At 42.9% G+C, this 23,601-nt stretch overlaps 1 protein-coding gene across 3 annotated transcripts in view; it reads right to left on the bottom strand.

Moving 5' to 3' along the window:
• The window catches only part of CSNK1G1 (casein kinase 1 gamma 1), a 434,750-nt gene that overhangs the window by 106,401 nt on the left and 304,748 nt on the right, over nt 1–23,601 (bottom strand). For all 3 annotated transcript variants that reach the window (XM_069222304.1, XM_069222303.1, XM_069222306.1), the window contains 2 exons: nt 3,860–4,008; nt 2,572–2,676 (listed from right to left, as the gene is read on the bottom strand). In XM_069222304.1, the coding sequence (XP_069078405.1) occupies nt 2,572–2,676; nt 3,860–4,008 (254 nt within the window). The remainder of the gene's footprint in view (nt 1–2,571; nt 2,677–3,859; nt 4,009–23,601) is intronic.

Below are 23,601 nucleotides of genomic sequence, written 5' to 3'. Positions count from 1 at the left end.
TCCCTCCCTCCCCGCGACCCCTCTGTGGTGAACTTGACTTACCCTGTCTCTGCAAAGCTGCTCTGAGTGCTGCGGCGAGCCAGCTGTATCACTTTGTAGACTGCGAGCAGCCCGACCTCTCTGCGCAGGATCAGATCCTGCAAGTGCCTCCGCCGAGGGAACCCATTATAATGCCGAACACTTCCGTGCAGCAGGAGTGGGTAAGACTTAAGTTAGGGTCTATGTGAACCGGAACTCAATGCTGAAGGTGCTGCAGCACCATAAACACTTTCTGACTAACATCATAAAGAGTCAAAGGGAACTACAGAGTACGGCCAAACAGTGTACATTCCCTGGATGCTACCACCAGTGAATGGGAGAATATATGTTACAAGAAGGAAAGTGGGACAGGGATCTGCCTGGCAACAGCTAGAGCCCAAACCTCAAGGGAAATTTTGTTGTTGCATTTGAATGTCGCATTTCTTTGTGTAGAGTTACAAAAAAAAAAGTACTTTTTCTTTTTAAAGCAAGTATTTAGCGCGACATGGATTTATCGTTCGTACTGTTTGCAGTTTGAGTTTTGAGTCGTGTTCAGTGACCTGTGTCTACGTCATCACCCCTCATCCCTCTCCAAAAGTACACTGCCCTCCAATAAGCCTAAGCTGCTCAACCTCATTACCCCAAACAGAGCACTCTTGGTATTATTAAAGTAAGGACAAAATTACAAAGAAAGGGAGCACACTGCCTAGACTTCAGCAACAAAGTCCAACCCCAATGCATCACAGTAAATGCAGTCGAATTCATAGTCCGTTCAGAAAGTAATTAAGTCTTTCACCTCCGTAGGCGCAGCAAGCGCTGTATATCCCTGTACACATGTTTCTGGGTTTAGCCCGTCATCAGCAGGGAGCAGCATGGTATAGGGGTTTGCTTGAAATGCCGCCAAATGTCTTCTCTGGTTAATTTACCACTCATGGCGCACAGGTGCCTCCCATGGCTCGTCAGCCGTGGCTCAAGGGAGCCGTCTTAAAGGCAAAATTACAAAGAAAGGGAGTACACTGCCTACACTCCAGCAACAAAGTCCAACCCCAATGCATCAGACTTTCTGAATGGACTATGAATTTGAGTGCATTTACCATGATGCATTGGGGTTGGACTTTGTTGCTGGAGTGTAGGCAGTGTGCTCCCTTTCTTTGTAATATTATTAAAGTAAGCCCTGTAAACCAATAAGGGTTATGCAGACTTTATAGTGTGCCCTTACATAGCCACCTTCCTATACAAAGCTATTGTCTTACGTTACCAAACAATTCATAAATGGCTGTTGAAGCACATTAATAATAACGCTGGAAAGTATACAGTGCTCTGCATGTTAAATGTAACTAGTGTGTTACAGTAAAAGCAAATCCTTGGGGGAGTAAGACAAGAAATTTAATGTGAAAAGCCCCTTCCAACAGACAGACATTTGGAACAGTTGGGTAAACACTATGATCAGGAGTCACCTCATATATTAAGGACACCATTATACACTTTGAGAGAGAGGTGGGAAAGCTTCCATTTCACACTCGTAGGCTATCTAGAGGTTAAAGTCAGAAACAACTAAACGAGTTCCACTGCTTGGGAAACTGTAACCTAACACCAGAAAGAGAAGTGTTGAGTGCTGGGACACCAGGGATGCAGGCAAATTCAGTGACTGCATTTCAATCACTTAGGCACGAGAACCAAATGCTTTTGATGGAGCAGATATAGTACAGGTAGAAATCCTTCTGAATCCTTGGGTTGGGGGGATAACGTCTAGATAATACTTAAAAGTAAGAGAACGATTCCTGCTTTAGGACCTGGTCTCAAATGCAATGAGGAAGGATTCCACAATAGTGACCCAAAATGTCAGTACCATGTTATGCCACACAAAAAAATGTGTTACTTCTATTGGATTGTTTCCATAGCACTTATCCAAACTCCTGCTGCCCTAAATAGCTGCCTTACAATCTGAGCACATGATATGGAATGAGAATACCCATGTCAACAGGAATGCAAATATTTGAACCTGTAAGCCTGAGCACATTTCTGTACTGCGCTCAGCACACCACTTACTTCTCTAGTCTTCTCTTCTAGCAGGAAGCTATGAAGACCTCTCGGGTACAGGGGCCACTCTTCAATATGCTACAAATGTGCCATATTCTCCTTAGCACCCCCAACTCTTCTCTTTAATTTCATTTTTCATTAAAAGAAACCTTGTTTAATGTACTCAGAAGGATATCAAATGTGAAACTTTTTAAAACTTATGTATAAATTATGTATTTCAGAAAAGCTGGGTCAGTTTTACATTGGCTTCCTACCTGAAAATCTCTGATAAATGATAAGGGTAAGGATACAAAGGTACATACCCAACAGCACCACTGAATCTCACTGCAAATGTGTAACAGTTAAGAAATTCATGGAGGCATCTGTAAATTACGAGGCTACAGCATCCTGAAGAAGCTGGCCAGAAACTGCACACTTATTTTGAACCTCCGATTCTCAAATACACTTTTTTTCACATTTTGGAAAATAAGAGGAACCTGAATAGACTGAACTACTGTCAATTGCAGGACTCACCTGGTTTCGGATGGTTTGCTGCTGTGGTCTTTCCCTATGTGCATGGCTTTCTCTTGTTATTGCAGATGTCCCAGAATCTATATGCGCCGAGCCCACTGGAGTAGGCTGCAGAGGGGAAAACACAATGTTAATTAATGATGTGCCTCTTCATTGATAGGACTTTAATTGCTGAAATACTTAACATTCCTTCAAGGTGAAAGTGTGGGCTGGCACAGCAAGCACAAATGTTTAACATCAGCTAATGACTAAGATACCAATTTACGGATTAAGGCTCAAAATATTACACTAAATCTTGGCATCAAACCTGAACTCTAAATATTTCAGATATTCAATAGGTCCCATGTACTCACCTGGACACTAACTGTTCTGAAATGAGAGGACTGATCATAGGCCTTAAACCATAACACAGCACTTTATTAAGCCTGTCGGCTTCCACACTAGAAGAGGCTGCTACGAGCCCATATCTGCAAGGTGCCGGCCCATTGTTTTCCCTCCAACATGAAAATCAATAGTGCTCTACAGACATGTTCACAAAGTAATCCATCACAGAGATCTGCACAGGTGGACATTCTGTCATAGACACCCTCTAAAAAACTTGGCGTGGAGAGTTTTCAAACTAATTTCACACAGAACGGCTGAGCAAAACTGCATAACTAAAACTGTATAAAAAGTAACATCAATATAAACTCATTGTTCCTCACTAATCAGTAGCTTGAAACTGGTGTGCTGTTGTAACTCTCCATCTCACGTAACCTACACTACCTTGAAATAAAAAATATTGGTTTACACCTCCTAATAATGAATAATTAAATAAAATAATTACAAAGTAATTTTCCCGGTATTTGAAGGGGTGGGCATTGCTAACTTCAAAATGAACTGGATGTACTATAAGGGCAAGCATCAACTTTGAAGGCAACCCAAGTAAACATCTTTAGGCTTCAAAAGAGTAAAGCTCTTCAGAAAGGGAATACATTGCGAAATATATAAGGAATATTTTAGCACCAATGTTACATTACAATGATTGTCATTCACAAAATGACACTGCAGTATGTGGTTCAACTGTAGCGGTCGGCAATGTTGAATTACATAATGGCTGTCTCACAGACTGACAGGAGTCCTATAGTACTTGCTTACACATTCTCCGACCTGTCACCAATGAGCTCAGTATAAAGTGGAGGTTTCTGGTGATTCACAGCCCTCAGAAAGTCATCCTTTGCACGCACACTGCAACATAGTGCAGAACATTAACAATGAACCAAGAATAGCCCATCTGCGCACTAGGACTTACAATTGGCCTGCCAATCCAGTCGTAGGCGTAATCGAATGTGAATCCTTTCCTGTCAAAGAGCTCTGTGAACAGTGTACGCAAATATTCATAATCTGGTTTCTCGAAGAAGTCTAACCGGCGGACGTATCTTAGGTATGTGGCCATCTCCTCTGTTAATGACAATGGAAAGAATTGTTAACATAGAACGCATCTTGAAGTGTCCGATTAGAAGAAAAAACATATTTATAATTTTCTGAAGTAGAAAAATGACAGCTTTCAAATTCAAAATATATTTTTAATATATATGGGTCACAAGTTATATCAGTTTAAACACGTTTAAATCAATCACAATCTTTTTTTATTTTACAACTCTGACACAGCAACTTGGTGTTTATGATCAATGTTTAACTATTTATAATTATCGCACTAGGAATTTTTCAAGCTAAGCTTGGATCAATTAGAAAAAAAACAAAAGTTAAAAATAAAATTAAAAAAATGGAGTTTCCTAGAGGGATATTTTTTTTAATTGCATATCGATGGGCATAACATGATCCTTAAATACCTCCTTTCTTCATAAGGTTTAACCTACATCTGGCATAGGGAATCTACCTACAGAAACAGAATTCTGAAACAGAATTAAGAGATAAAGATGGCACCCAAATATTCCTCTTTTTTTGTTATGGCTGCTCAGAATTTAATCCCAAATTTAACATAACCCTCCACCCCCCCCACCTCCCAACCCGTTCTTACAAAGATGTACATAAAAAAGTTGCAACCAGGAAGGATTTGTCGTAAGCCGATGCGGTCATTACCACCCACTGGAGTATGACACTGTAAGCGTGTTCAAAAACTAAAACAAACTTTCAACAAATGGCTGCAAGCAGCAATCTTACCCACAAAGACAATCGTTACTTCCACATTTCTTAACAGTGAACAGAATAAATCTTCCTATTAAAAAAAAAAAACTACGTTGAGGGGTCCACTCTCCAGGACCCCTTCATGTATGCTGACACAGCCCATCCCTGGAACTAATCAAATGAACCGTTTTCACTTTAAGATACAGGATATGAAAAACAGTAAAGCACGCTTATTTATTCTGTGACAGAATACCACTGCACTGTTCATTTTTCATAGATGGGCGAAAATCTTAGTCATTATCACAGCTAGATTTTTTCCAAGAAACAGCCATCTCTCATTCTTTATATGAAGCAGTGAGCACGTTTTTATTTACCCATTTATTTTTTTAAATGTCATGACCAAGTTATTTCTAAACTGGATTAAGCCCTGTATATGTAAAAAAATGTTTTACAGAGGTTCTCTTCACCACCTGTTTGGGATTGGAAATATATAACCAAGTAAACAGCTGCAAACACCCTGTTTATGCTATTGGTATAAGTTTTCTTGAACAGGTGATGAAAGGGCACAATTAAATCCTCCCATTAAAACAATGTAATAAAACATTTACAGCCATTCTTAATACCACAAATGAATGTGAATAATGAATAATGTCATTCACGGGGTTTCATCCTTAATCCGTATTACATGCATAGCAGTACAAGACCTGGCTTAAACAATCTCCATTATTATAATATTTTCTCAACCTATTTCTACACTATTCTATTCATTATTCTAAGTTTCAGACTTCGTAAATCCCATTCAACTAGTGCCAGAATCACAATAGGCCTTTCTTCTTCTATACTCCAGCAATCTCATCTACTCCAAAACCAAAATTATCCTGGGACTCCAATGAATGCTACAGGCAGTCATTACCTTCAATACACTGAAAATATTGTTTCCCAGAGTACACCAAAGGCTCTCATCCAACGGTTTCCATTTCTATATCCTCACAGGAGTAATATAGAGATCAATAACAGTCCCGTGTTGTAGCACCCTTAAAAAAAATCAGGAGTAATAAATCTTCGAGTCTCTTCTAGTAAGCTACTTAAATCTAGTTCTATAGGTGTACCTATCCATTTATGCCATTTCTATTGCCCAGATTTGAAGATCTACCCATTTGTCTAAAATGTCTTATACAAAATAGCGATCAATGAATGGTAAGGTCGACTGGCAGAGAAAATTAATAAGGATTGACTAAGCAATTCTTCTTTCTGCTTTTTTGTAAATGTATTCAAGTGGTCACAATTTGCAGATTTTTAATGAAGGCAGAATTAATAGCCATTTAATCTGTACTTACTTGAAAACACTAAATATTATACCTGTGAAGAAATCCCTTAGTTTCCATACCCGACTACACTGCTAAGATTAGCAAAATGATCAAAGTTGGCTGGTGTACTATTGTGGTCTGGGCACATAGTCAAGATACTATTTAAATTTTCCTAATGTTTGCACCTTGTAGAATGCCACTAGTGGCAAAATTTACTGAAGCAAGGATAATATGAAGGAAAGTGCACTTTACCCTGACATTTTCTGATAGAGTTATTGTCTCACGACTGTCAAGTAACACAAGTAACCATCTGGTAGTGTCCAATAGCCCCCATTCCATGGCATGTGGAGCATTTTATATTTTCTTGTGTGCCTTTTATTGTACCACATAAAACCTGAAAAACAAGTTTCTCCTAATAATTTTTCCACAGCAGCTTTAGAAACTGACACCGCCTAATCCGCTGAAGGGATTTACACCAAATTTGGCAGTCTTTTTTTGAGCAATTAATACTCAACTACTTCTGTCCAGGGACACAGAGGCTCCACGGATCCTGACAGATCTTAAACGGAGATCTCATTTGCTGCTGCCACCACCTTAGCCGGGAAGTGGTGGCAGCCATTTTAGGAATTGGGACTCGGTCCTGAAGCCTAAGAAAAAAAAAGAAATTAAATAAAGACACAAGGGGGCAGGATAGGAATACCCCTGACCCCCCTCTAGCCCCGGTGCAGTGGCGTAGCGTGGGCGGTGCAGGGGGGGCCGGCCACACCGGGCGCAACATCTTGGAAGAGACTAAATCCACGGGTTAGGGGGCGCAAATTACTTGCCTTGCCCCGGGTTAGGGGGCGCAAATTACTTGCCTTGCCCCGGGTGCTGACAACCCACGCTACGCCACTGCCCCGGTGGTCGGGGCCAAAAACTATTTATTTTAAAAAAATTGCCACAAATCTGCAGAGGATCCGTGGCAATTATTTCTAAAAAACCAAGCACGGTCTCCTGTGCTTGTTTTTAAGCACCCCCCCTTGTGGGCTAGGTCCTGAGAGGGAACAAATGCTTACATTTTGTGAAGAGGGGAGTGAGCGTGACCTCCCGGCCAATTTTGGCCCCAGGGAACCCCCGCATGCTTGGGGGGAGGGCAGGTCCCCCTCCCTGAGACATTAATGGCACCGGGGACCCCACAGCAGCGCAGACAGGAAAACCTGTGTTTGATCTCAGATGGGAGCATTTTCAAAAATGCCGCCAAGCAGGAGCAAACACCAAGTCCACGATAATGGCCTGGGGAGGGAGGTCATGTGCCCCCCCCCCCCACCCCTCTCCCTCAACAATGTCAGGCCAAATGGAAAGGGTCCTCTAACCGCAATTGGCCTGGGGAGGGTGCTGTGTGCCCCCCACTTTTAACAATAACACTGGGCCCTTTTTGATGGGGCCCCTGGGGCAGAATTTGGCCCAGGGAAGGGGGGCACGTGCCTCCCTCCTTCTGAAAATATCACCAGACCCTGGGGAATGGGGCCCCAGGAGAAGGGGTTCCCAAGACCAGGGATTGATTTCAGCCACCCATAGCGGAAGGTCATTTGCAGTGTGGGGTTGGCTTCCTTTCGGCAGGGGCAGTCATTCAACCCCCACCCCTCCTCCATTGTGTCATATGCCGATGACACACAACTCAATTCCCTCACCGAAGACCCAGACACGCCAATAAGGAACTTTCATGCAGGAAAGTAATTCATCGCCACCTGGATGAGAGAAAGCTGACAAGACAGAGCTCATCATCCTCAGAAATGCCATCTCAGCTTGGGATGACTCCTGGTGGCCAACATCCCTCAGTCCCCACCCCCCCCCCCTCTGCTCCGACCGAGAACTTAGTATTCATCCTTGACGCCTCCCTAACTATGACCCACCAGGTAAACTCTGTCGCATCCTTCTGCTGGTACACACTCTGCAAACTTCGGAAGATCTTCAAATGGATCCCAACCGACTGACGCAGGACAGTCACCCATGCCTTAGTCACGAGCAAGCTCGACTATGGCAGCGCCCTCTACGCCGGCACCTCAACTAGGAACACAAAAAAACTTCAACTCATCCAGAACGCCGCCGCCAGACTCATTCTGGACCTCCCTCGCCGAGAACACATCTCCCAACACCTGAGGATCCTCCACTGGCTACCAGTTGAGAAGCAAATCACCTTCAACCTTCTCAACCACATATACAAGGCCATACATAACGCAGGACCAGCCTACCTGAACCACTGTGTCTCCTTCCACCCCCCCCCCGCCAGATCCCTCCGCTCTGCCCAGATGATCCTGGCCACTGTCCCTCACATCCGCAAAACCACCACTGGAGGACAATCTTTCACCTACACTGCAGCAAAGAGCTGGAACAACCTCCCTCTGCACCTCAGACAAAGCCCATTGCTCAACATCTTCAGGAAGAACCTCAAGACATGGCTCTTCAGATGAGGCCCCTCCCCGAGCTTTGAGACCATCACGGGTGAGTGGGCGTGCTTTACAAATATTGGTTGATTGAACCATGCAAAACCGAAGGCCCTGCACAGTGTGGGGTTGACCTTGTGGTCAACACCCCTACTGTGCACTGCAGCCAACTCCCCGCTGTGCACGACCAGAGAAATATTACACTACGTTACAACCAACGCTAGAAATTCCCCGAAAAAACAAAGGTTATAGTTACGTGAAATGTTCAGTAACAACGAAATGTTTTCAACTCTAAAAACCACGGCAATTCACCAGTAGTTACTTCAGACAGCCATAACTTGTGCATTAAGGACAGATACACACACAATACCTTTTCAGGCTTAGAGGCCTGCATGAGTTAGATTTGTCTATCTAAGCTTTCTTAAGTGGAAGTCTGATAGAGATGCAGAGGCAGTCAGATTTATGAGCTCAGGAGGCAGGACTGTGTGGGAACCCCCCACCTGTGTCAGGCAGGGTGACAGTGCATGTGAACATACTAGAGAAATAATACAAGTAATTATGTACACGTGCAGCAACTAGAGACCAAAAGCTGTGGTCTTCGGAGCAAAAATGTTCAGCATGTTTTGAACTAATAACTGCTACTCTTTGCCTGTGCAGCACTCTATGTTTAACAATGGCAGAGGGTGGGGGTCAACGAGAGAGACTGGAGGTATATGGTTAGAAATGGAGAGCAGGAAGAGAGTGGGCTGAAAACAATGGCAGAGGTCAACGAGAGAGACTGCAAGTACATGCACTCTCTACAAGTGAAGGTCTAAAATTAATAAAAATGATATATATAACCTTGTTAGTTCTCACTAATCAGTAGTACTGTTGTAACTCCATTTCACGTAACATGAATATATATAAATATATACAGTATCTGCGGCCAGTGACCACAAGCTGTACTTGGGCCAAAGCTCCCCATCACAGCATGGAGGGCAAGGCAGAACTGGAAGTGAAAGCAGGCAACATGCGGACAACGCGCTGGCCAATCAGAAGCATGTAAATTAGAGCGACATTGGAATCAATGAATGGTAAGTTCAGGTAAATATTGGGCGGGTTCCTAGCCACTATTCAGATTTGTATTTTTATACAAGAGGTTTTGCAACTGCTGCACAGGTCTAAAAGTAGGGGCTCCTGGGTAGCTCTAAAGTTCCAGTTGGAGAGCAGCACATCACCTCAGACACTAAATTTGCTCATCTTAAATGTTTTTCTAGCAGAGTTGTAAGTACTGGATTAGCACAGTACCATCCATACAGAATTAGAAACAAAATCCTTTGTCATATACATAGCACAGTCTTTGGGCATAGGGTTAGCTAGTGCTATGCATGCTATTTTCACAGAAAAAACATAGGTTAAAGTGAATTGTGGGGGCACAAGTTATAGTTAGGTCAGTAAACTATAAATGATGAATTAAACACGGAAATTGTTGTTATTTAAACCTTAGTTTGTATTTTATTTTAACACCTCACTATTATGTCACTTTAAACAGTTTTTTTCGTATGACTTTCTAGTGTTTTAATGGAAGCTAAGATCTTATTAACAACTAATATGTTATATTGACCTTTGTTTTTTTCCCGAAAGGGAAGATCTTATTACCACACACAACTATAACGTCCCTTTAACGTTTGGCTTTTTAATTGTGCGCAGCCAACTCACCCGCACAGCAGGGCGGTGGGCGGGAATGGTCTACTACCAGGCCACGTGCCTAACCTCCCATGGGCAGCCAATATGTTGAACATGCTGCAAATGTCTGAAAAACCAGCTTAACATATTACCACCAATTTACAAAAAGTTTGCATTCTGAGGAATGTTTGAACTTTTTACAAATTTGTTGTAAATCAGTTGATTTTTTGCAGGAGAGCAAAGGTTTGCTACGGAAATTGACTTGGAGAATCAATGTATTTGAACCCACCCTTTTTTCTTGCACTCCACAATGGGTTGGCCTGAAACTTACCATGTAAACTCTAACCTTACAAAGAATATTGAAAATGTCACTTACCCAGTGTACATCTGTTCGTGGCATCAGTCGCTGTAGATTCGCATGTTTTGCATAGCTCGCCATCTGGTGTTGGGCCGGAGTGTTACAAGTTGTTTTTCTTCGAAGAAGTCTTTCGAGTCACGGGACCGAGTGACTCCTCCTTTTGTCTCCATTGCGCATGGGCGTTGACTCCATCTTCGATTGTTTTTCCCCGCAGAGGGTGAGGTAGGAGTTGAATTGTAGTAATAGTGCCCATGCAATGGAGTGACTAAGTATGTACCTATTTAAGGTTGAGATGATATATATACAAATAGTTGAAGGTAACTTCCGAACTGCTACAGGCTCCCGGGGAGGCGGGTGGGCACATGCGAATCTACAGCGACTGATGCCACGAACAGATGTACACTGGGTAAGTGACATTTTCAGTTCGATGGCATCTGTCGCTGTAGATACGCATGTTTTGCATAGACTAGTAAGCAGTTATCTCCCCAAAAGCGGTGGCTCAGCCTGTAGGAGTGGAAGTAGTTTGAAATAATGTTCTTAATACGGCTTGACCTACTGTGGCTTGTTGTGCGGATAACACGTCTACACAGTAGTGCTTGGTGAATGTGTGAGGCGTAGACCATGTGGCTGCCTTACATATTTCTTGCATTGGGATGTTTCCTAGAAAGGCCATGGTAGCACCTTTCTTTCTGGTTGAGTGTGCCCTTGGTGTAATGGGCAGCTGCCGTTTAGCTTTAAGGTAGCAGATTTGGATGCATTTAACTATCCATCTGGCTATACCTTGTTTTGATATTGGGTTTCCTGCATGAGGTTTTTGAAATGCAATAAATAGTTGTTTAGTCTTTCTGATGTTCTTTGTTCTGTCAATGTAATACATTAATGCTCTTTTGACATCTAATGTATGTAGTGCCCTTTCAGCTACGGTATCTGGCTGTGGAAAGAACACCGGAAGTTCCACTGTTTGATTTAGATGGAACGGTGAAATAACCTTTGGCAAAAATTTAGGATTAGTCCTTAGGACGACCTTATTCTTGTGTAGTTGTATAAAAGGTTCTTGTATTGTAAACGCCTGAATCTCGCTTACTCTTCTTAGGGAAGTAATGGCGATGAGAAATGCAACCTTCCAGGTTAGGAATTGTATTTCGCAGGAGTGCATGGGTTCAAAAGGTGGACCCATAAGTCTAGTTAGGACAACATTTAGGTTCCATGAAGGAACAGGTGGTGTTCTTGGTGGGATAATTCTCCTAAGGCCCTCCATGAATGCTTTAATGACTGGTATCTTATATAGGGAAGTTGAATAGGTAGTCTGCAGGTATGCAGATATTGCTGCAAGGTGTATTTTAATGGAAGAGAAAGCCAGGTTAGATTTTTGTAAGTGAAGCAAGTAACCCACTACATGTTCTGGAGTTGTGTGTAATGGTTGTATTTGATTAATATGGCAGTAGCAAACAAACCTCTTCCATTTACTTGCATAGCAGTGCCTGGTGGATGGCCTTCTGGCTTGCTTTATGACTTCCATACATTGTTGGGTAAGTTGTAAGTGCCCGAATTCTAGGATTTCAGGAGCCAGATTGCTAGATTCAGCGATGCTGGATCTGGGTGTCTGATCTTTTGGTTGTGTTGTGTCAACAGATCTGGCCTGTTGGGCAATTTGATGTGGGGTACTACTGACAGGTCTAGCAGCGTTGTGTACCAGGGTTGCCTTGCCCAAGTTGGTGCTATTAATATGAGTTTGAGTTTGTTTTGACTGAGTTTGTTTACCAGGTAAGGAAGGAGAGGGAGAGGAGGAAAAGCGTAAGCAAATATCCCTGACCAGTTCATCCATAGGGCATTGCCTTGGGACTGTTTGTGTGGGTATCTGGATGCGAAGTTTTGGCATTTTGCGTTCTCCTTCGTCGCAAACAAGTCTATTTGAGGTGTTCCCCAGAGTTTGAAATAGGTGTTCAGAATTTGGGGGTGAATTTCCCATTCGTGGACCTGTTGGTGATCTCGAGAGAGATTGTCTGCGAGTTGATTTTGGATCCCTGGTATAAATTGTGCTATTAGGCGAATTTGGTTGTGAATTGCCCAACGCCAAATTTTTTGTGCTAGCAGGCTTAACTGCGTGGAGTGCGTCCCCCCTTGCTTGTTTAGATAATACATTGTTGTCATGTTGTCTGTCTTGACGAGAATGTATTTGTGAACTATTATTGGTTGGAAAGCTTTTAGTGCTTGAAAAACTGCTAGAAGTTCTAGGTGATTTATATGCAGTTTTGTTTGATGTACGTTCCATTGTCCTTGTATGCTGTGTTGATCGAGGTGTGCTCCCCACCCTGTCATGGAAGCATCTGTTGTTATTACGTATTGTGGCACTGGGTCTTGGAAAGGCCGCCCTTTGTTTAAATTTATGTTGTTCCACCACAGAAGCGAGAGGTAAGTTTGGCGGTCTATTAACACCAGATCTAGAAGATGACCCTGTGCTTGAGACCACTGTGATGCTAGGCACTGTTGTAAGGGCCTCATGTGCAGTCTTGCGTTTGGGACAATGGCTATGCATGAAGACATCATGCCTAGGAGTTGTAATATCATCTTTGCTTGTATCTTTTGTGTTGGATACATGCGTTGTATGATGGTGTTGAAATTTTGAATTCTTTGGGGACTTGGAGTGGCTACTCCTTTTGTCGTGTCTATTATGGCTCCTAGGTATTGTTGTACCTTGCACGGCAGAATGTTGGATTTCGTGAAGTTGACGGTGAACCCTAGTTTGAAGAGGGTTTGTATGATCTGATTTGTGTGATTTGAGCACTCTAGTAACGAATGGGCCTTGATTAGCCAGTCGTCTAGATATGGGAACACATGTATTTGCTGCCTTCTGATGTGTGCAGCGACTACTGCTAGACATTTGGTAAAGACTCTTGGTGCGGTTGTTAATCCGAAAGGCAGTACCTTGAATTGGTAATGTATTCCTTTGAATACAAACCTTAGGTATTTCCTGTGCGATGGGTGTATTGGTATATGGAAATACGCGTCCTTGAGGTCTAAAGTTGTCATGTAGTCGTGTAGTTTTAGCAATGGTATTATTTCTTGTAGTGTGACCATGTGAAAGTGGTCTGATTTGATGAATGTGTTCACTATTCTGAGGTCTAGGATTGGTCTCAGCGTTTTGTCCTTCTTTGGTATCAGAAAGTACAGTGAGTAAACTCCTGTGTTTATTTGTGTGTTTGGCACTAATTCGATTGCATTCTTTTGCAATAGTGCCTGCACTTCTATCTCCAGGAGATTGGAATGATGTTTTGTCAAATTTTGTGCTTTTGGTGGTATGTTTGGAGGGAATTGTAGAAATTCTATGCAATAACCATGTTGGATAATTGCTAGAACCCAAGTGTCTGTAGTGATTTCCTCCCATGCTTTGTAATAATGACTTATTCTTCCCCCCACTGGTGTTGTGTGGAGGGGGTGAGTGACATATGAGTCACTGCTTAGTAGTAGGGGTTTTGGGGCTTTGAAATTTTCCCCTATTCCTAGGGAATTGCCCTCCTCTATATTGTCCCCGAAACCCTCCTCTGTACTGTCCCTGGTAACTGGACGGTGTTGCCTGTGAGGTGCTGGCTTGTGTGCTCTGACCCCGAAACCCCCCTCTAAAGGGTGTTTTACGGAATGTGCTGTAATTCCCTCTGCTCTGCGGGGAGTAGAGTGCGCCCATGGCTTTAGCAGTGTCCGTGTCTTTTTTGAGTTTCTCAATCGCTGTGTCCACTTCTGGACCGAACAGTTCTTTTTCGTTAAGGCATATTGAGAACTGCTTGCTGAATCTCTGGTTTAAATCCAGACGTTCGGAGCCATGCATGCCTTCTGATAGTTACAGATGTATTAATTGTCCGTGCAGCTGTATCTGCAGCGTCCATGGAGGAGCGGATTTGGTTGTTGGAAATGGTCTGTCCCTCCTCAACCACTTGTTTTGCCCTCTTTTGTAGGTCCTTGGGCAGATGGTCAATGAGATGTTGCATCTCATCCCAATGGGCTCTGTCATAGCGCGCAAGTAGTGCCTGGGAGTTAGCGATGCGCCACTGGTTTGCAGCTTGTGCTGCGACTCTCTTACCAGCTGCATCGAACTTGCAGCTTTCTTTATCTGGGGGTGGTGCATCTCCAGATGTGTGGGAGTTGGCCCTTTTCCTAGCTGCTCCTACAACGACAGAGTCTGGTGGCAGCTGTGTAGTGATGAAAACCGGGTCTGTAGGAGGCGCCTTATACTTCTTTTCCACTCTTGGTGTGATTGCCCTACTTTTGACCGGCTCCTTAAAGATTTCTTTTGCGTGCCGGAGCATACCAGGGAGCATAGGCAGGATTTGGTAGGAGCTGTGGGTGGAGGAGAGTGTGTTGAATAAAAAGTCATCCTCGACCTGTTCTGAGTGGAGGCTTACATTGTGAAATTGTGCTGCTCTAGCCACCACTTGAGAATACGCAGTGCCGTCCTCTGGTGGAGATGGCTTCGTAGGGTATGCCTCCGGACTGTTATCTGACACTGGGGCGTCGTATAAGTCCCATGCTTCTTGATCTTGGTCACCCTGGCTCATGGTGGTGTGAGCTGGGGAATGTGATGGAGTTTGTGCTGGTGAGACGTTAATCACAGGTGGAGGAGAGGGTGGTGGGGTAACTTTTTTCACCACTTTTGTTTGTGGTGTTTGTTCAGTTTGGAACTCCAATCTTCTCTTTCTTCTAATAGGGGGAAGGGTGCTTATTTTTCCTGTCCCCTGCTGTATGAAAATACGCTTTTGCGTATGGTCTACATCAGTTGATTGTAGCTCTTCCTCAAACCTATGCTTTTGCATTTGGGAGGTTAGCGAGTGCTCTTCTGTATAAGAGCCTGAAACTGGGTCGGTTGCAGTTTGTTTTGGCACCGAAACCCTGTCTGCATCTTTTTTCGGCTCCAAGGTGACTTTTTTCTTTTTCGGGGCCGAAACCTCTCGGCGTCGATCTTCGTCGGTGCCGCTGTCTCGGCGTCGAGCCGTGTCTACACCGGTATCTCGGTGTCGATGCTTGTCTCCAGCACTTTCTCGGTCCCGAGAAGGCTGCGTGCCGGTGTCTCGACCGGAGTCGGACGATCTCGGCACTGTTTGGGCCTTTTTCGGTGCCGACGGTCGGTCACCGAATTTATGGGTCGAGCCATGGCCTGGTGGGAGTGGCGTCCCCTGGGCCTTGTAAATCTTCTTCTGAGTGGTTTTCGACGTCTTACTCACGGTTTGTGTATCGTCGAATCCTTCGGAGTCCGATTCTTGGATCGAAAAGGTTCCCTCCTCTTCTTGTTCCTCGAACTCCCGGTGGGTTGTCGGCGCGGACGCCATCTGAAGTCTTCTGGCTCGACGGTCTCGGAGTGTTTTTCGGGACCGGAACGCACGACAGGCCTCGCAGGTGTCTTCACTGTGCTCAGGTGACAGGCACAGGTTGCAGACCAAGTGTTGGTCTGTATAGGGGTATTTATTGTGGCATTTGGGACAGAAACGGAACGGGGTCCGTTCCATCGGCGTTCTTCTGCACGCGGTCGGGCCGACTAGGCCCCGACGGGGGATCGAAAAATTACCCCGAAGGGCACCGGAGCTCTTCGATCTTAGACGCGGTGTTGAATCTAACTACGCCGATGCCGAACGCAACAATACCGACTAAAATCTTCCGAAATTAGCTATCTTTCCGTTCCGAAACTCGGAGCGACAGGAACACGTCCGAACCCGATGGCGGAAAAAAAACAATCGAAGATGGAGTCGACGCCCATGCGCAATGGAGACAAAAGGAGGAGTCACTCGGTCCCGTGACTCGAAAGACTTCTTCGAAGAAAAACAACTTGTAACACTCCGGCCCAACACCAGATGGCGAGCTATGCAAAACATGCGTATCTACAGCGACAGATGCCATCGAACATATATTTATATAGATATTGATATAAAGATATATAGTTTGTGCTAAAAGGTAGCCCTGTCTTAAGCCTTGCTTAATATGTATCCTAGGTGTTGACCTACATTAAGCTAAATTCTAGCTGAAGGGGCAGAGTAAACAGCATCTACTATATTAATCTTGTCTATTACTTCCCACAAAAACAGCTGTGATACTGGATCAAACCTTTTTTCAGCATCTAAGAATATAATCACCATAGGATCTTTTGCACTTGACCGACCAAGCACATGGCCACGTTAATGTGGGATTTTCTATCCTAAACTAGCAGAATCCCTTGCAGAAAGGAAGTCAATCCTTCAAGTCGACCTGGCAGATTTTTTTTATATTTGGGACTAGAGTTTAAGGTCAGGATTTAACTGAGAAATTGGACAATATGTCCTATAGTCAGCTGAGTCCTTATCTTTCTTAGGAAATATTAAATTAGTTGCTACATTTCAACTTTCTGCAGGTGCTCCTGTTCTCAATATTTCTCACACTGTTTGGAGAGCACTGGGCCAATACTAGCAATAGCAACACTTTATCTGGAGCAAGTTCTTGTATCCTTGACATAACTTTCTTTAGCAGAATTGCCTCTGACAGACACTTGGTCTGCAGGTCAGTTAAGTAGGGTAAACTAGCAGTAACCAAATACGTCCTTGAATGAAGCCTTAAGTGCCTTCTTATATAGTTCTGAGTCAAAGTGTGCAAAAGTCTTATTCTCTGTTTAGTGCATTGAATTCCATGTTTTTATGTTTCTTGTTCTTTTAGTACATAACCCAGCGTGCGTCTTCATCTTTTAACCTCTAAAAGGAAAATGTAACTTACCAGTAGACATCTGTTTGTGGCATGTAGTGCTGTAGATTCACGTGCTGTGCATAGCTCGCTATCTGGTGTAGGGTTCGGAGTAGTACAGCTTGTTTTTCTTTAAAGAAACTTTTCAAGTCACGGGATCAAGTGACTCCTCCTCTCGGTAATACTGTGCATGGTCATCGAGTATTTTGGTAGATTGTTTCTCCGCAGGCGGGAGAGTGAAGTAGTGAAAATAGAGATGTCCATGCTATGTTATTTACATATGTACATTATTTATATATTATTACATTGCAGCATCCACACGCGTCCAGGGAGGAGGGTGGGTGCATATGAATCTACACTGGCACTACATGCCACGAACAGATGTCAACTGGTAAGTAACATTTTCCATTAGATGGCTTATGTAGCTGTAGATACAAATGCTGTGCATACACTGTAAAGCAGCCTTTCCATAAAGCGGTGGCTAGCGTGCAGGTGTCACAATTGTTTGAAAACTAAGTACAGCTTTTCCAACATTTGCCAGTTGTCATGCAAATACGTCTACACAATATTTTGTAAACATGTGTGGTGTAGACCATGTTGCTACTTTACAAATATCTGCTATAGGTATGTTAAAAATGACATAGATCACCTTTTTCTTAGTGGAGTGTGCTCTAGATGGTAAAGGTAATTGTCGATGAGCTTTACTATCGCAAGTGTGAATACATTTGACTATCCATCTAGTTATAGTTGTTTTAGATATAGGCTCTCCTTTGTGTGGTAAGGAGAGAGCCACAAAAGGTTTTGTTTTTCTAAAATGTTTTGTTCTATCAATATAGTACATAAGAGCAGTTTTAAAATCTAGAGTATGAAGGGCCCTTTCTGCTACTGAATCTGGTTGTGTAAAGAAAACTGGTCATTCTATTATTGTTTGAATAATATGGATTTGTGGAATTAACTTCGGAAGGAATTTTGGATTTGTTCTTAACATAATTGTTTCTTTATGAACTTGAAAGAAAGTTTTTTCCAAAGTTGAAGCTTGGAGCTCACTAACATGTCAAAGAGAGGTGATAGTGATTACAAAAGCTACTTTCCATTAAAGGAATTGTAGGGAACAGGAGTGAAGTGGCTCAAACAGTGGAACCATAAGCCTTGTGAGTACAATGTTAAGATTCCAAGAAAGCCCTGGAGGAATTGTTGGTGGAGTTATTCTTTTTAGTTCTTCCACAAATGCTTTGATAACTGTGATTTTAAATAAAGTAGTGTGTTGGTTGTTTTGAAGATATGTAGCTATAGCTGCTAAATGTAAATGAATAGATGAGTAAGCTAGATTTGCTTTTCGTAATTGTAATAAATATTGTACAATGTCTTGAATTGCTGGTTTGAGAGGGTCAATGTTTTTTGTTTGACAATAGCTTGCAAACAGTTTGCATTTTGCCACATAACATTGTCTAGTTGTAGGTCTGCATTCTTGTTTAAGGATATCCATACATTTATGTGATAATTGTAAATATCCAAACTTTATGACCTCAGAAGCCATATCGCTAGGTTGAGTGATTTGGGATTTGGACATCTTATTTGACACTGTCTTTGTGTCAGGAGGTCTGGTCTGTTGGGAAGCTTCTGATGTGGAACAGCTGAGAGTTCCAAAAGTGTTGGGAACCATGGTTGACATGTCCATGTAGCCATGTAGCTTCCACTAGAATCATGTTGAGGGAAGATTATTTTATCTTTCGGACCGTAAAGGATAAGAGAGGGAGAGGGGGGAAAAGCTTAAGCAAATATCCCTGACCAACTTATCCATAGAGCACTGCGCTTGAATTGAGGGTGCGGGTACCTGGAGTGTTTGTCTGTCCCTGGGAGATACTGTGCCACTATGTGAACGTGGTGATGAATTGCCCATTTCCATATTGTTTGTGCAAGATGGGACAGTTGATGTGACTGTGTCCCCCTGTTTTTGAAGATAGCATATGGCAGTCATATTGTCTGTATGTATCAGCACTGTCTTGTCTTGCAAATGTGAAAGGAACGTTTTCCGTGCTAGGAACACAGCTTGCAGTTCCAGGTAATTGATGTGAAGAGACCATTGAGTATTGTTCTCATATTCTCTGAACTGTGAGGATGAGGAGATGAGCTACCCCACCAATATTTGAGGCATCTGTTGTGAGAGTGTTCTTATGCACAGGGTCTAAAAAGGGCCGCCTGTTCATAAGGTTTGTGGTGTTCCACCAATGCAGACAGCAATAAGTCTGGTGTTCCAAGAACACTAGATCTTCCATTTGACCCTGTGCCTGAGACCCCACTGACGAGAGAGACATTGTTGAAGAGAATGCATATGAAGTCTGGCCTGAGGTACGACTGCAATACAAGATGCCATCATCCCTAACAGTTTCATAACAGTTCTGTTTGGTTCTTTTTAATGTAGCAATTAATGTTTGAAAAGTCTGAACTCGGGATGTGTTGGGAAATACTAGTCCTAATTGTGTGTTGAGGATAACTCCTAGATAGGGTTGTATCTGTAGAGGTTGCAGATGCGATTTTATGTGGTTTATGGTGAACACCGTGGGTGGAAGGCAGTGGCGGACCGGTGACCACTTGATAGTGTTTTGGTTGATGGAAAAGGGTTCTTTTTAGTCATAGTTTGCGCTGCCTGTAATGGTCGACTCTTGATGTCTGACTGCATGTCAGAGTCAGAATCTTCAATGGAGAAGGCCCCGTCCTGTTCCAATTCTTCCTGCACATCCTCGTTGCCGAAGATGTCCAGTGTCTCATCTGGATGTCGAGACGCCATTTCCATCCGACAAGCTCTTCGATCTCTAAGTGTCTTCTTTGATCGGAAAGAGTGGCAAGCTTCGCAGGTCTGACCGTTGTGATCCGGAGAAAGACACAAATTACACACCTGGTGGTGGTCAGTGTGTGGAAATTTTTAGTGGCAGAGGGCAAAACTGAAATGGAGTATGTTCCATTAGGGCTGCGTACTTCGATGTCATGTGGAAGAGTTAGGCCTGAAAAGGGGACGGTAGGGCCCGTTTTCGCTCCAAAGGGCTGAAAAATGTGATTCAGAGTGTAAAAATGAAACCAAAAATGGAGTATTGAGGAATTCGCGATTAAAAACAATACTGACAATGATAAAAAGATGCAAAGAATCCCGATTTAGAATGTACAGAGCTGAGAACACGACGGCTGAGAGAAACAATCTAACAAAGGACTGGACGACCATGCGCAGTACTTCAGAGAGGAGGAGTCACTTGATCCCATGAATTGAAAAGTTTTTTCAAAGAAAAACAAGTTGTACTACTCCGAACCCAACACTAGATGGCGTGCTGTGCACAAGCATGTGTATCTACAGCTACATATGCCATCAAACAAATGTTTTCTGCTTATGCACTTCGCAGGTTATGTTAGTGATACAAACTGTCTTTATCTGACTATCCACTAACCATATCTGCTTAAACAAGCAATTGATCTTTTTTTTTCTAATAAGCTGTAGGCCTGGAAGGTTGGTGTATTATGCTAGATAATTTTTTTCTCACAATATTTTCAGGTTATTTTCTATTCCCTAATTGAGAATTTCTTACTAGACCTCGGATACCCGATTTAAGTTTCTCTTGCACATTTATGTAGAGGAAAAAACAAAGGGTTGAGTTTACTGTTTGTATTTCTTAGAAAAAGTCATCATCATCCAAGTTTGGGAAAGCTTGCGACAGTAGGTTGGTAGTTAAAGAAACCAGATCTCTCTTTTCATCCGACTTCTTTTATCTCAAAAACTCTTAGGTTTTTTCTCCTTCACTCATTTTCCAAATCTTCAATTTTAGTCTGGAACTCCAATGTTGTGCTGAGAAAGCTTTTGACTCTCTCACAGACAAACAAGTGAGATTTTCAGTTTCATTTGGGTCTGGGTGACTTCTTACTGTATGTTATTTAGGGAAGACTAAAATGTGTTTTCAGCAAACATTTTCTTGCAACATGTCTGCATGTGATAATGATTCAATAATGAACAGAATAATTTTAAGCATATCACTAGTGGCATCCCCATGATACCACCATCTTTTCTGCACAACTACTTCCCAGGACCCTACTAGTCTGTCAGCCTCCAATTCCCACACCATTGACATGGCCTGTGGAGATAGCCTGCCTGTGTTTATCTTTCTTCCACCCCCTTCTTCACTCTCCTGTCAGGTAACTCCTTCTATGTCAGAGTCCATGTCCTATTTTGTAGTTAACCCTAGGCGAACAGATTTCTCCGGTTACTTTAAATCAAGATTAAGTAACTCTTCCTGTTCAGTTTGTTTGTGATGCTATCCCTTTGTCTGCCAAACCTGAGTTTTTATAGGCATATCAGTGTGTGGCTGATTAGGGAGTGGCTTGGGTTTCTCTTGCTTCATTGCAAGAGCCCCTATTTAGAGGGCGATGATGAAAACTATATATTACTTCCACACCTTGAGAGTTTAGGTAGAGAACAGTGGCTCTTCGCAGGTGCTTTGCCATGTACTCCTTCCTTCGCTGTGTCTGGAGTTATAGCTCAGACTGAACAGTTTGGATGACCACCATAATTTCAAGCTACACTCAGTCGAACTATTCCAGGTCTATTACATCTTTTATGTATTTTCCAATGCTAGGATGGGTTACAATATTATCGGTTACCAAATGAGTTGGCTCGACACCCTCAATATTGTCTTTGTGAATGATACCTTCAGATGCCTGTAGCTGCAGTGCCTTCGGGACTGAGTTGTTCTCCATTATCTTGGGGGCACATATGGTTTGCCACTTGTGCTTGCCCACTGCCTGAATTCCACAGTCCAACTATTTGGTCTCCTTAGCCCCTTTTAGTAAGACTTTAGGGCTGTGATCCAAGTTGTGTGTGAAAGATAGCTGTCCCTCTATCCTAGCACAAGCTCCTTCTTGCCCCACTGTCCTTGTAGCTTCTTAAGCTTTGCTGCTGTCAACATGTACATTACTAAAGTCCTGTTCTCCGGTTATTCCTTGGCTGAATGTTGCTTGCCTCCCTTCCCCGTGTCCATTCCCTCTGCATTTCTTAAAAATGTATATCGCAGTGAGCAGGGTTTGTATACAGAAAGTCTTCTACATCACTACTCTCTCAGTGCACTCCTCCTTTGCACCTTGAACTGCTGCTTTGTTGCAGTCTTATAATCCACCTCTTTCAACTTGAGAATTGAGGTTTGAAGGGAGCAGATTTGGCTTGTAGGAGTGTGGTGAGACACCGCAGTTTCTCCTCCTACAGTCATTGTTCATTCCACTTCAAACCTGCTGCAAAAGGTATGGGGCACTCAAGAGCAAGAAAATCAAACCTGCTAAAGGTTGGCTTTTTACTATTGAGGTTTTCATGTCAAGGTGTTTCTGATTCAGTCTCTCACTGTCAAGATATAATCTCTTGTCCAAAATGCAACATCCCTTGGGGACACTGCCATATTCTCAGAGTACACTGTAGGTCAGCAGTGGACCCCTGTTTGATAGGAGGCTGCTGAAACTTTAGAGGTCTTAAATTACAAATTGTACAGCCAAGAGTGTTCCAACAGTCAGGACCAAGACATCCTCCCTTGGGAGAAATATACTACACCACAAGTGGAAGGAACACAAAAAGATCAGGGCATTAAAAAAACAAGCATTTGTAATGTAATAGGTCTCTCATTTTCTTGAGTTAGAACTATTGTGAATTCATAACTGGATTTTTCTTCCCACATAATTTGGTCAACCCTGCCTCAATTCCCCTTTTCCTGCCACATAATTCCAGTGGTCCTGCATATAACTAAAGCACGTCCGTTTACCTTCTTCCTCTATCTGCAGCAAAAAATTAAAATGTTGCCATTTAGCATCTTAATTTAAATCTGCCATGCTAATTCCAATAGAATACAACTTTCCCCACCATCAGAGATGCTGGCTTGCTAACACAATTCCCCCAAAAGAAGACACAAGACAGCCACAGAGGAGAAATAAACTAGAAGGGTCACCCAAACATATCTAGAGTGTTCAAACAGACATAGGGTAATAAGGATGTTAAATTGGCCTGAATCATGGTCATAATTATAAAAAGGGGAGATTATCAAAACAAACAACTTTCATATACATCTTTATCAGAAATAAACATTTAGACTGTAAAGCTCAAAATATCATAACAAAAATAACGTGTAAGAAACATGGTCATGAAACCATATTGTTAGCCCCTAAAGGGCATACTCCCATGAAAAAACAGGTGAAAGTATTGCAGTGTAACCATATATTCAGCCCCTAGAAGACAGTGAATTACACATTTTCAAGGCTAGCAAACATGTTACAAACAAGGCCCCATAAAACATAACTTCTCTCAGCTGTAAAACATAAATTCTAGCCATGAAAGAGTTTAAAAAGATAAGACATGGTGGGTGTGGGGACCCACAGACAAAGAGCAGGGTGTGCTGAACGTTTTGGTGGTGGCCCCATTATCCTAGGACCACCAGAGGCTGAG

This window comes from Pleurodeles waltl, chromosome 3_1, assembly GCF_031143425.1.
Source record: "Pleurodeles waltl isolate 20211129_DDA chromosome 3_1, aPleWal1.hap1.20221129, whole genome shotgun sequence".
In the NCBI taxonomy this organism is placed as follows: Eukaryota; Metazoa; Chordata; class Amphibia; order Caudata; family Salamandridae; genus Pleurodeles; species Pleurodeles waltl.
Note: the sequence above shows the minus strand (reverse complement) of the source record. Positions and strands in the feature narration are given on the sequence as shown.